The 14,034-nt window shown below is 36.4% G+C and overlaps 1 protein-coding gene across 1 annotated transcript in view; it reads left to right on the top strand.

The window, feature by feature from the left end:
• The window catches only part of LOC129248048 (uncharacterized), a 37,014-nt gene extending 28,053 nt beyond the window's left edge, over positions 1–8,961 (top strand). Inside the window, exons 7-10 of the mRNA XM_054887464.1 lie at positions 5,933–6,047; positions 6,120–6,505; positions 6,614–6,888; positions 8,205–8,961. Of these exons, the coding sequence (XP_054743439.1) occupies positions 5,933–6,047; positions 6,120–6,505; positions 6,614–6,888; positions 8,205–8,265 (837 nt within the window). The 3' untranslated portion in view covers positions 8,266–8,961. The remainder of the gene's footprint in view (positions 1–5,932; positions 6,048–6,119; positions 6,506–6,613; positions 6,889–8,204) is intronic.
• Positions 8,962–14,034: the final 5,073 nt, after the last annotated feature.

Here is a 14,034-nt window from a genome sequence, read left to right as displayed (position 1 = left end):
GTTGCTAAATGTCACCAAAATGAAGCAAAAGTTTTTTCCAATAGCGGTCGCACCTCGACAGGCAATGGCAAACCTCCGAGTGTATTTATGCTATGATAAAGCTCCACGTAAAAAATATAATATTAAAACACATGCCACAAACCAAACACCCAGAAAGGGTCTACGCGCCAATTATATATTTATAAATATTTTTGTGTTGCATTAAAATGAAATGAGTGGACACTATATTGTATTTTATATTGACAAATGAAGTAAAACAAAATAAAAAATATCTTTGCCATACTTTGTTTTTTCATTTTCGCAAAACATTACGAAATATAGAATATTTTACAAAAAAATCTTGTCCGTACCAAATAAAGTGTTAGTGACTGTATATGTAAGTTCATATGTATCTTTGTGCATGAACTAACCCTAAGTCTTCGAACGAAATTTGTGAGTACCAGTAAAAGTAAAGCCTTAAGTACATTTAGTAAGGTATTAGAGTGCTTCCTCTTACAATTTTCAATTAAAATTTATTTGCTACAACTCTCAATTAAATAGTACACAAGGTGGCGTACAATTAATACCCCTATCGGAAGATTTACAATTTTTACAAATGGCGTCGTACGACAATCATATATGACATTTGAGAACTGGACAAATCAAAATCCTGTTTTTTTATTTAGTAAAAAGGTTATTTACAAACCGAATTAAATACTTAATCTTGCGGCACCTTGTACATACTATGTTTGAATACGCAGAAATGAACCGCTGCACGATCTCGATGAAATGCTGCGCGTACAATAAGCAGGGTAGGATGACATCTGTTCTAGACACACCCCTAGATTCGACCTACCTGAACACATAAACACGTGCACATTTCTGAACATACAACATACATACATACGTACATATGTATGTAGTAAGATCAGGGTAGATTTGAGAAGTGTCTTACCCAGATTTGCCTTTCCTTGAATACTTACATGTGGATGGATGCATTGTGGAAAATCTACATACACGCATACATATTAACGTCGGCATGTGTATATCTATGTATACATGTAGCATAATGTGTACCTTTTTTGGCAGGAGGTCTGCACCATCGGTATGCCTGTATGAGAAAATCAGTAATTGAACTAATGAGCGCGCGAGCACTAGAGAGATCCTTAGTGGCACTTAAATTTAATTAAAGCAATTTTTTTTTGTTTCTAAAAATTCAGTGATTTATTGTTTTTAAATGTTAGATAAAATAATTTTTCATCTTAAATGTAAACTTAAAGGTTCTACAAACTACCAGAAGTGCGCGCAATTCGAAAATGATGAAGTAGATGGGCCAGAATGGATGCTTCCGCGCGTTTACAGACCCACAACGACAACAAAATTCATTGAATTATCGCTACCGACCGTAGAAATTGAGCCGGAACATCTGTTTAATGTGTTGGATAAGTTTGTGAGAGTAACTGATCCGAATGTGGCGGAGTGCAAGCGTTTTAGTGTACGTTGACAGACAGAAAACATTTTTTTTAATTATTTAGAGAAAAAGCGAGGCGCGATTTTATATAATTGCGAATACGGCAATTTAGAATTATTGGGAAGTTCGACTAAAGTAAAGTCAAAAGTGCTCAAAGACCAAATAAAATTTTAAACTCATAATAAAAGTGAAACACAAATGCATTTCAAAATAAGTAGAATTTTTTAAAAATAAGAACAAAAAATGCCTTTTGTTCGCAGTTGGGCAAATATGTTTTGATGTGAACTGAAACGAAAAAAAATATGCTGGAAATATCAATATGAACATAATAATAAATTACTTACTTTCTTCACTTTTTGAAATTTATACTTAAAATTCCCTGTGACAATCAAATGTCAATTGACAAACAATTGATTGTTTTTGCGCTTAGGGGCTTTCGTTGGATTTACAAAAACCAAATATATGTAAAACTGCCAACTAACAAAGCAACGAGCTTGCTGTGAGGATCTCTAATACAAATATTTGCTCTGTTGTACATTTTGTTGTACAAAACATTGTTTTTGGTCGGGTGTCACAACCTGTAATTGATTTGTCTTGGATGCCACAATGAAAGTGCTGCCGTATACAAGGCGAATCCATTAAAAGCCAACGGCAACAATTTTGTGCTGACATACGAATGTACACGGCTAAAGAAAAAAATCAGCTATCTTACTGCTACCACCTTTAATAGATTCGCCTTGGCCGTATGCAAATAAATCAGCTGTTCCGTATTGTTAATCTGTTTCTTTACACTTCGAAAATCTGTAGAACTGTCAAACAATAATATTACTCTCTTCAGAGAGAGAGAGTAACGGGAGAGCAACTATAAATTTGTACGGGAATACAGCAAACACTTTTTCAGTGAAAACGTCAGACGGCTTTTTTTTGTTTTATTTGGCTCCAAAATCTATTAACAATTATTAAAATGTATTCAATTAAGATTAATTACTTATAATTTCAAACATTTCGTTGTTTACTTTAATTTTTTTAACGAAAGTATAAATTTATTTGGATTTGTCGCTTTTTTGTCGACAAATGCAACACACCTGATTTTTTGACACTTTTCATGAACTTGTCAAAAGAAAAACTTCGAACAAAATCCTGAAAACTCTGACTAGGAATAATTCCTCAGTTACAAAGTGTTTCCAGGTACAGGATTTTTTAGGCTTCCTATAAGTTCTGACAAAATGCGGAAAAACCGGACTCATTACAATGCCTACATTGTTGTTGTGTGGGACTTGAGGTACTGCAAAAGGCTGTCTTTTGTTCATTCCGGCAGGACCTCCGGCACGAATGTGGCATACTGTAAACAAATGTGTACAGACAACCAAAGCAGTTATCAAATGCGATGCTGCAATATAACTACATACATATGTACACATCATACCACTTCAAGATTTTCCTCAAATGCATTTTTTGCGAAAAGTTAAAAACTGCACAGCTATGCAAAATGCAACTTTTAGACAAAAATCGGTGCTGATCAATGATTTGACGAATTATTAGACTTCAAACGCCAACTGCCTTCCGCACGGCATGTCAGAAGCTTGAAAAGTTTAAAATAGATGTAGAGGTGTGTTCAAAAAGTTTCGCGAATTTTGTGTTTTTTCAAAAATTATTTATTTATTCATTAATATCTATTTTGTCCCCTTCAAAGTAATCCCCATGAGATATTATGCACTTGTGCCAACGTTTTTTCCAATCTTCGAAGCATTTCAAAAAATCATTTTTTTATCTTGTTCAGCTCCTCCTTCGATGTCGTCTTTATCTCGCCAATCGTAGAGTAGCGTCGTCCTTTCATGGGCCTCTTCAGTTTCGGGAACAAGAAAAAGTCACAGGGGTCCAGATTTGGGGAATACGGTGGCTGTGGCATCATTAGTGTGTTGTTTTTGGCCAAAAAGTCGCGCACAAGCAACGATGTGTGAGCAGGGGCGTTATCGTAATGCAAGAGCCAATTTTTGTTCTTCCACAAATCCGGGCGTTTCTGGTGGATTGCTTCGCGCAAATTGCGCATAAGATAATATTCCTTATTGACCGTTTTACCCTGTGGCAAGAACTCATGGTGCACAACGCCCCTGTAATCGAAGAAACGGCAAGCAAAACTTTTACATTCGACTGAACTTGGCCGCGCTTTTTTCGGTCTTGCTTCGTGCGGCAGCTTCCATTGAGATGATTGAGCTTTGGTTTTCACGTCATAACCATAAATTCACGATTCGTCACCAGTTATGACCCTCTGGAGCTAATTTGGGTCGTCGCAGCAATGCTCATGCGATGCTGCTTTTGGTTGAAATTGAGCAGTTTTGGTACGAATTTTGCGGCGACTCGTCTCATGCCCAAATTATTGAAAAAAAAAAAAAAAAATCAAATGGCACGAGCCAATCGATATGTCTAGGTCCTCAGCAACTTATCTAACGGTGATTCGACGATTGGCCAATACCATTTTCTTCACTTCATAAATTTTTTCGACTTTTGTTGAAGTGCTCGGGCGTTGGGCACGCTTTTCGTCGGCCTTCGGCCTTCTGAGAACATTTTGTACCACCGATAAACGTTGTTTTGGTCCAAAGTAGCTTCCGTATGACGAAGTCAACATTCGCAATGCATTAGTGCACATACAGGTTCTTTGATCCAAAATCGAAGACAAGCCGCAACACGTGTAAGCAAAGCAGCAACTAAACATTCAAAATGGGCGACCTCGTCGGCAAGAGTGAGAGACATGAGTACCAACATATCGCCACAAAAAAATCGAAATTCGAATATACGTAACCTGCGAAAATTCAAAATTCGCGATACTTCTTGAACACACCTCGTGTGTATGAGCATAGCTAATCATAAACATAATCATCAACCAAATTTGTTTGAATATTCCAATTTATTTAGCAAAATTTCAAGCGCTTGCCTGTTTTTTGGTGAAATACCGTTTTCTCATAGGCTCTAGTCAGATCTATATTTTCTTATTTTTGACGAGAATTGATCAGTAATTCCAAGTCATAAAAAACTCTAGAAATGCAAATTTTAAAATCACTAAAATTTATCTTTTTGCGACGAGATTCTTATGTAATGCCGTAGAATTGCCTTGCTCCAAAAACCTGCCGTTTAATGATGATATGAAGCAAGGTGATAGATTAGATGAAGGTTTGGCCATCCGAAGCAAAATTGTCAGAGCAACTTAGGCTACCACATCACATGGGGCTTGGCAGCATAATTATGTCCGCTCATTTCACACATATTCACGCACTCGTCCAATAACTCGCTGTTCAGACGGTAACGAAGAAACGCGAGCGTAGGCTGTGTTGATTGTTTTCGGGCATCACCAACACAATCTTAATTTTTCTGTTAACAAACCGCTGTCATAATCCAGGTTACGCCAGCGAATCAGCTGATTCTTTCAAAATCGTTGGTAGCTGGTTACCGGTCTGATGTTGGCTCCACCTCTGAATTTTGTACATCGGAGACATCCAAACGACCCAAGCGAGGTAAAACAAATGGCGCGCTGATAATACACAGATACAGTTTTGCTTGGGTTTTTTTGTTTTTCGACATGGTAATTTTCATGGAAGCATTTTCTCCTTAAATATACTTTATTATTAAAAACGGCATCGGCGGTCAGGACCGTGGAGAGAGTATTCGGGCCCCGGGGGAAACTTGAGATGCGGGCCCCTTCAAAGTATGTCTAATTCATATAATTCGAATTACTCTCGAGTCCGGGCCCCTCTGAAAACTCCGGGCCCGGGGAAAAAAAGTACCCGACCCCCCGCTCTCGTCGGGCCTGTCGGCGGTCGATGAAAGTTATTTTACTAAATCCAAAAGTTTTTTCTATTTCTTTATTGCAATCTATTTTTTAAACATTAAGCAATATTTTTACTTAAAGCTATATTATTTAAATAATTTAGGAGACATGGAATGTACCCAGTGATGCAACCATTTACTAATTTTATGATAAATAATAGTATAGACTTATTTATTATGATATGAGGTCTGTTTTAGACTTTCTCTTGAGTCTGGTGGAGGTTATGGGATTTGCAATTAATTTTACACGAAATCATTAGATTTATTGATTAAGGGTCAATTTATATTGCAGTTTAACTCTGCTTTCCAGTTAAACTAAGCTTAAAAGCTCAATTAGATAGAAGCAGTTTTTTGTAATAGCAGTCGCTTCTTGGCAAGAAAGGGCAAGCCGCCGATTGTATTTCTGCTATGAAAAAGCTCGTTCGGAGGCGGCGTAAAACTCTATGCCCCTCCATTTGTGGGGGAAATATCAAGACGCTGGCCACAAATTGGAGAAGGAGTTTACTCAAATATCCAACAAAGAAATTGAGATTTAATAAGTGGTGCAATTACTTTGAAATTTTTTTTAAATATTTTCAAAAGCCATTAAGGAACTCTTCTCAACAATTCAGGCATTTTATTTTATTCGTCTCTCACATAATTATTTCGTTTCTCTTTCAGCGTCGTAGTGATCGTGAGGAAATACGCCGCCGTTTGGCTATGGGCGCGGAGGAAACCAGTCAGGAATCGAAAGAGCGAAGTTCTTGGAAGACTGGTATACAGTCAAGACTAGCAAGTAAAAGATCGCATCTAATGTGAAAATTGTTCTTAATGTTAATAATGGCACTTTTTACTTTTACATATTTAGGTACACAATTGGGTCGCCTAAATGATCCCTCTTCTGACACGGAAAGCCACAGCTCGGACTCAGAGACGTGCCCGAAGCTTTCCAAAACCAAATGTGTGGATAATGGGAGTGTCCTTAGTATTTCGTTGGCGGATAAGCCCACCTATCCATATAGTGGTAATGGACGTGCCTCGATTTCGTCCCATGGCGCCACAGCTGCGAGCAAGTATCCAACACAACAAAACTTAAAACTGCAACAAGGCAAAAAACAGAATTTGCAAAAGACGCTGTCGGCGATCAGCAGCGAAGATATGGAATGTGATTTCTTTACCAAGCAAGCCAAATTACAGATTGAAGCACGTATGGCATTGGCGCAAGCCAAAGAGATGGCTCACATGCAAATGGAGGTAAGATAAGGCATTTTTTTTTGTATGTATACAAATACATATGTACATATATGTATATAGTGTATAGTATATATTAATTATTAATAACTCATGCAATGACTCTTGCAGATTGAGCGCCAAAATCGTCGAGTGTCACCAATTACCGATATCATACGGGTGTCGTTGCGAAAAGTGGGCGTGCAAATGACCGCCGATAAGCGTCGGGTCTCACGGCAAATGCTTACCGATATGAATATAGCGCAGTTACAAGTGCTCGTCAATAGTCTGCATACGCATATTGAAGAGTTGAATGAGTCATTAGTGCATAATTTGTTGGAAAGAGATGATCTTCATGTGTCGCAAGACTCGATGTTGGTTGATATTGAAGAGCTTACGAGATATATGTAAGTTATACACATAGGTATGTACTAGGTTGCTCAATAAGTTTTGCGGCTCGACAAGAAAACAACAATTTTATGGTTTTAAACACATTTTATTATTCAGTATAGTATCTCTGAACATTAAACACTTATTCCAACGCGATTCCAATTTATGAATTCCATCCATGAAGCTAAAATCTGGAAAAACTGCAAAATAAGCTTACACAGCTGTTATGACCTCATCATTTGACGGAAAACACTTTCCACGGATGATTTTTTTTAGGTGTGGAAACAGATGGGAGTTGCTAGAGGCCAAATCTGGTGAATACGATGGATGCCCCAACAATTCGAACTTTAATTAATGGAATTTAGCCATTGTCAAAATGCTCTTGAGATGAAATGTGATGATGCTCTTGTGATAATGCTCTTTCTCTGATGAAAAATAAGTTTTTCTTCTGCAAATTGGGTCTTTTTTTCGCGAATTTTTTCCTTCAGATGATATGCAGACATTGTTATTTTACTGTGTTTTGCAAGTAATCTACAAAAAAAATTTGTTTCGCACCCCAAAAACTGATACAAACACCTTCTTGACCGATTTCTGGACACGAACTCCTTTCGGAGACGAAGTACCAGGTTCACACAACTCTTCAGCCTCTAGTTTTGATTTAGAAACATGGTGATAGACCCAAGTCTCATCCATAGTGGTGAATCGACTTACAAAATCTACTTTAGCATTGCGAAAACACTGTAAATGTTGCTGAGAAAGTCGTATTCGAATGTGTTTTTGTTCCATTGTTAGCGAATGCGGCCCTCATTGTGCACACAGCTTTCTGAAACCCAATACTTAGGTCAAAGTACTGCTTACATTGCCCAGTGAGACGCCTATGGCTTCTACTAAATCGCTTTCAGTCACTCGACGATTTTTCAACACGATATCCTATATTTTTTCTACGATTTCTGTTTTTGGACGTTCTTGACGTGGGTCATCTTCAAGGCTTGTACGACCACGTTTAAATTCAGCAACCCATCTTTCTACTGTATTGATGGCGAAAAGTGCTTTTACACCTTCAACATTTTTTCCTAAACTTCCTTTGCTTTTAATCCTTCCAAAAATAAAAATTCAACACTGCACGATAGTTGATTTGTTCCATTGTAGAAAATACTATGACACGTCGATACTAAACGGCTTGAAAACGAAAAATGAATTGACAGGTTGAAATGAAACGTTCATATGAAGATTGTACCAATATCTCATTGAACCGCAAAACTTATTGAACAACCTAGTATAAGCATGCTTCTCAATTTTCAGTTAAAATTTATTTACCGATTTTTCTTTGCAGTGGTGCAAACGAGCATCTTGCACAACGGTATAAAAACCCCACTCTATACAAACACAACTAAAGCCATACATACAAACATAATTTCATATTATAATATATACTCCTATTTCGGTCTTGGAAGTACATAGCGGAAAAAAACTACAGTGAAGGCAAAAAATAATTTAATAAAAGTTATATTTAATTATATAGTTACATACACACATACTAACAAACATGCTTATATACATAATTAATGAAAAATTTACTTTCCAAATTGTATTTATTAGAAAATATTGAAAATAATATTTGAAAAATCGAAAAAGTTCGTTCGTGGTTCAAAGTTGATATTTGAATTTAATAAAAATTACGCAGACACCAAAACATAGAAATCCATACATTCCACAATAACACCTATACAGCTAAATACATACAATAAAACAATGGATACATAACGGTAGAAAAAGTATTTAAATCATTTTGACAACTTTCCACAATGCTAACACATTCATTCGATTGTAAAACAATAATCATAACAGTTATGTATCTAAACTGAAAATATAAGCTACATACATATCTTTAATATCTTCTTGTTACTGAAACTTAAAGGGAATTTCTGAAATACTAAAATAAAGCAGTTGAAACAAATAAAAGTTAATAAACTAAGGAACATTTAAACTGAAAAAGAAATACAATTACTGGCATCTGTACTGCAACCTGCATTAATGTTATGTAAGCATACAAACATACAAACATAGTTCACTTCAATTCACAATACGATAAAAATATGGTAAATAAAGAGTAAATAAAAAAAATTAAAACAACTTCGAGCAGAGAGTTTTTTTAACACGGGCTCCGGGGAAACCAATGACAATAAAATACAAGGTTGCGCCTTCCCAATTTGCTGTGTCGTCAGGCTACATGAATAAACGAATAAATTAAGGTCTTAGGGATTATTTCAGTATTTTCAAAAAATTGGATTTTTTTTTTATTTTCTTAAGGTATAATATCTTAAAAATATTGTGTGAAAATAGTAATAGCGATAACTTTTACAATTATACATTTTATTTTTTTAATTTTGCTAAAGTCAAGTCGAAACATAATGTATTAAATCTATGTTTTTATTTTCTAGCAAAAACAAATTATTGAAAATCATAATTTTTTTGGGACTTTGACCACCCCTAACCCCTTAAAGGCGAATTACTTCTTTGTGAGGAGGAAGAGAAGGCGAAAGCAATAGAGACTACCAAACACAGAAAGTCATTCACACACACACAAACACATTCTTGCCATGACGTCATCCGTATAAAAGAAAAAAAAACTGCATTTGGAGGCTTTATATTCATTTATGCATTCATAATTTAACACGCGACACTTCGTTTTCATTAGTTTGATTAGTATACATTTCACAAATTACAATTTTAAAAGCCATCCACCGAATTTTCACATGTAATTTCCCTTCTTTTTGTTTGTTTTGTACTGGAAAGGGACCTGACGTTAGACCGGTCAAAACCGCGAAAAATAAAGTAACTGCTCTGGGAAGACGCTACCTTCAGTATTCAATTCGCCTTGGGAGAAACTTCCTTTCTTTTGGTTGGTAAAACCCAAGGGAGCGTTGAAACGAGACTTATATGTCGTTGTTTGTCGTGTCTGAAAAATGGATTCACTGCATGCATTTTGGTTGTGTAATTTGGCGCTTGGCGAGTGGCAACATTTCTGTCGCAAAGTAAATAAACCACAATACAAAATTTGATACTGTTTGACATTCAAACCACCAAAGCGCAAGAAAGAAAAATAAATTAGCTGCTCTAATAGCTTCACCTTAAGCATTGGGAGACGGCGGCGTTAATCAGGATTACCGACTCAATTAAATCTGATTAAAATTGCAGTGAGATAGACAATTGTTATGCGGATTAGCGAACAGCTGATTTGTTTATTGGGTAGTTTTGTCAGTAAAAGATGGACCACAGGCAACAAATACGGGTATTAGCTGCCCTGATACCAAAAAATAATTATTTATTTTAAAAAATCTTAAATTACTATTTCACCGAAATATCATAAAAATTAACGCAATTTTGAGCTTGTTAGTGCAACCCAGCATTGTTCTTCTCTTTAAACATTTCATTATTTTTCATTTACAATAGATATTAACTGTCATTTTTGGCAATGTTGCCATCGAAAATTCTCCTAATCCGTTTAAATTATGAGAATTAAGTCTAGCTGTCAATCCGCATTAGTTGCATTTAATTCCTGAGATAATTCTGAATTGAGTCGTTAATTCCGATTAACGCTACCATCTGTCTAGGCTATAACTGGGCAACAGATGTGATTACCCGCATTAATGAATCACATTTATTTATGTGATGACGCCTGTACTTTGTTGGGGCTATCCACGTTTGTCACCGATCATCGATTATGTTAAAAAGTCTCTGTTAAAAATGGCAGGTGGAGACCGCGAATTTCACTGTTAAAACATATCTGTCTTACCGATATTCTTGCCATCACTGCCTTAATATGAGCTGTCATTTCATAGTTTGAGACAGCGCCATTTACGAGTACATGTGCGAATACAACTATCCGATTCGCTTGATTCCATTGCGAAAATTAAATCTTAAGACAGAGATGCCCACATGAGAAAACAAGACAAATTCACAACAGAAATTTGATCGAGTTAAGATAAAGTTAGTAGAAGATATAGAGGTGGGGTAAAGAAAAGAGAAATAGTGCTGAAGATGAGTTTGGTGTGGGAGTTGAAAGATAGAAATTACCTACTACTTTAAGTATCGATTCTGAAATGATTTGAAGCACCCGATTTTTAAAAGCCGAAAAGCACGGCGGAGAGAATCCAAGAAGTGTGGCCAAGATCGGATCGTTATTAGACTCTTGGCGATTTTGAAGGAATCGGCTAATTTGCTGACGTAACAGGGGATTTTGTTTTCTTATTACCAAAGACAATGTTTAGAAACAATTTTTATTTGACACCAACTTGTTTTAAGAAAACATTTTACATTATATCGCTACTCGCTCTCGATAAGGTCTGCTACCGTTGTGAGTTTTAATCGTATTAGAGAAACATTCAGCCGAAGTAAGCTGGATGCTGCATTGCTGACATGATTTTTTATTCGCTGCTTGTGATTGCCATAGCTCATTACTTCAGTTATAGTTGGTATGCCAAGACCATTCATTCCATAGTATAGCGGGTTTACTATGTTCCGCAGGATTTTGTTTTGCAGACATTGGTTAAAAAAAAAATACATAGTCTCCTGCTTCAACTCAGGCCCATAGTGATTAACCCAAATTTCGTCCTCAGTATCCGGTTTGTAGATTTATTTCAATTCAGAAATCTTGTGAACCCTTGACGTAGTATTACTCTGAAGCGGCCATCTCTCTCTAGCCATCTTGCGCTAACTTTTGCTCCAAATTGCGCTGACAAAACAAGTTGATCGCCGAGAATGTTCTAAGGGTTGAAAATAGTAATCCATCCATTCCTGCGATTTGTTTCTTTCTTAAAAGTGCGTCTTCTAGAAAAAGTTTCCTTCAATATCTGAGAACAAAATACCAATCGGTCACCCTGTACCTAGACCGTCTGCAATTGACTCTATTATCTGACTTAAAGCGAGAGTCTCTTAAACAGATGACACCTCTTCGGCACTTTAGATGCCTAGCAAAAAGATTGATAAGAGATATGCTTATCAAAAAGTCTTCTAGGATCTTTATTTACTTAGTAAAGTAAAGGTGCTTAGTGCTTCTAAATTTACAACTATGCAAGGTTCAGTTACCCATTTGGATATACGAGTATAACGGAATATATTTTTAAATTTCATTGCAAATATTTTTCCTCCTTGAATGCCTACGTATGGCGCAGAAGTGTGGCCGATGACAATATCCGATGAAGCGATGCTTGGAGTGCTTGAAAGAATGATTCTGCGTAAGATTTCTGGACCTTTGCACGTTGGCAACGGCGAATATCGCAGGTTTGAACGATGAGCTGTATGAGCTTTACAACGACATAGGCATAGCGCAGCGAATAAAGATCCAGCGGCTACGTTGGATGGGCCATGTCGTCCGAATGGGTACAAACGCTTCAGCTCTGAAAGTATTCGATGCGGTACCGACTGGTGGTAGCAGAGGAAAAGGAAGACCTCCCGCTTTATTAAACTCGGCCAAAACCGCGTAAGCGGTTATCGTGCCAATTAAGAAGAAGAAGAATGCGTACAAATTCCCATTTCATAAAGTTGAATTAATCTAAAGAAATTGTCAGGGGATTCCTTAAAACAGTTGTTAGAGTTTTAGCATGCGTGGAAAAATATACACGGCAAATCACGAATACTTTTAAATGTAATGTCGCATGTGCTCATTGCAACGAAATGATGAACTACTCTTTCAAAGCAAAAAAGTAATTGTTAGGCGAGGCGTTTTTTGGATGAAAAGCTGAACTGAGCTGAACGAGAGGGTACATATAGTCCCTCTATACATGCAAAATAGCTATAGACAAGATATGAGGTCTGAGTTCCATGCTAGAAGTAACAGATCGGCAGAGTCATAAAGCCATAAGAACTCTCGAACATACGAGTGCATATGTTCAGCTACTTTCGGAGCAGCTCAGATCGCTATGTTCTGACTTCTTTTATCGAGAGCAAGTGGAATGAGAAGTGGAGGAGGAGGGAGTGGTAGTGTTGCCATCAACACTGCTGTGTTTTCCGGGCAAAAATATAAGCTAAGAAACTGTGAAACAGACCAGAAACGAAAGCAAAAATGTAAAAAGTTGGACCTGCTTTCCCATAGAGAGATGCTGTAGATGAAGAGAAAGGCTTAAAATAACTGATGAGACTCATCAGAGGCAGTGAATATTGGATTAAAATAGTCAACAAAAACATGCGCCATTAAAATTTATTATAGACTTATAAAGACAATATTAATGCTAATGTGGCTTTATATAAGTTTTTCAACAATTTAGATGAAAAGTGTGATGCAATTTTTTACAGCTTTTCTTCTTTCAATTTTTGCAATTTAGGATAAGTTTTGCTTACTACATCTAATTCTAAATATCATAAATGAATACGGATAAGTTAAAAAATGTAATATTTTTTCTCTCCTAAAACACTTTCTTAACAAATTGTACGCATATCAACATTTGCACTACAATGGATCAGATTAATTTTAGTGCATTGAATGGGCAGTGAACGGATACATACACATCTGCATAGGCATCCATATAAATCTTTGCGCATACATACTTACATGCATATACACCTAACAGTAAATAGTTTAGAGCTCGCTTAGAGGTTTCTTCATTTTCAACTGAATACGTTGAAAGGGTGACGCAATTGGTACTCTGTGACAGAGATTAAGTATGCGTTTTGAAACGGCTCCATTTTGACAGCTCATCACATGAAATTTTATCAAAGAAATATGTGACTTTTGTAAATCTAACTAAATTTTTAGGACTAGGAAGACGGGACTTTAGATCGGAGGATGAAGATCAAGGAAGGACCGTAGCTATGTGAACAATACATTAACGTTCAACGCCCTTAAGACGAATATCGAGCACGCCATTGTGAGGTAGAGCCATTGACTGTCTTGGGCTAACAGGACATTTGAATGAGATCGCTTTCCATAAATAATGGAAATGCTTGATTTTGCGAATAAATCAATAATATATCGAAAAAACAAAAATTTTTTTTTGGTTTTTTTTTTAGTTTCTAGTTTTAAATTTAATATCATTTTTTTTTTTAAGAAAGCACTAAATGTGCCATCCTGCATAATCGAATTCGAAAAACCTCACCTCTCCCTTCATCTCGTTTTAAAGCACCAAATTGCTTAATCAGAAGCCACTGTAAGCTTATACCAGACC

Source organism: Anastrepha obliqua, chromosome 5 (genome assembly GCF_027943255.1).
Source record: "Anastrepha obliqua isolate idAnaObli1 chromosome 5, idAnaObli1_1.0, whole genome shotgun sequence".
NCBI classification, from domain to species: Eukaryota; Metazoa; Arthropoda; class Insecta; order Diptera; family Tephritidae; genus Anastrepha; species Anastrepha obliqua.
This window is presented reverse-complemented; position numbering and strand designations above follow the sequence as displayed.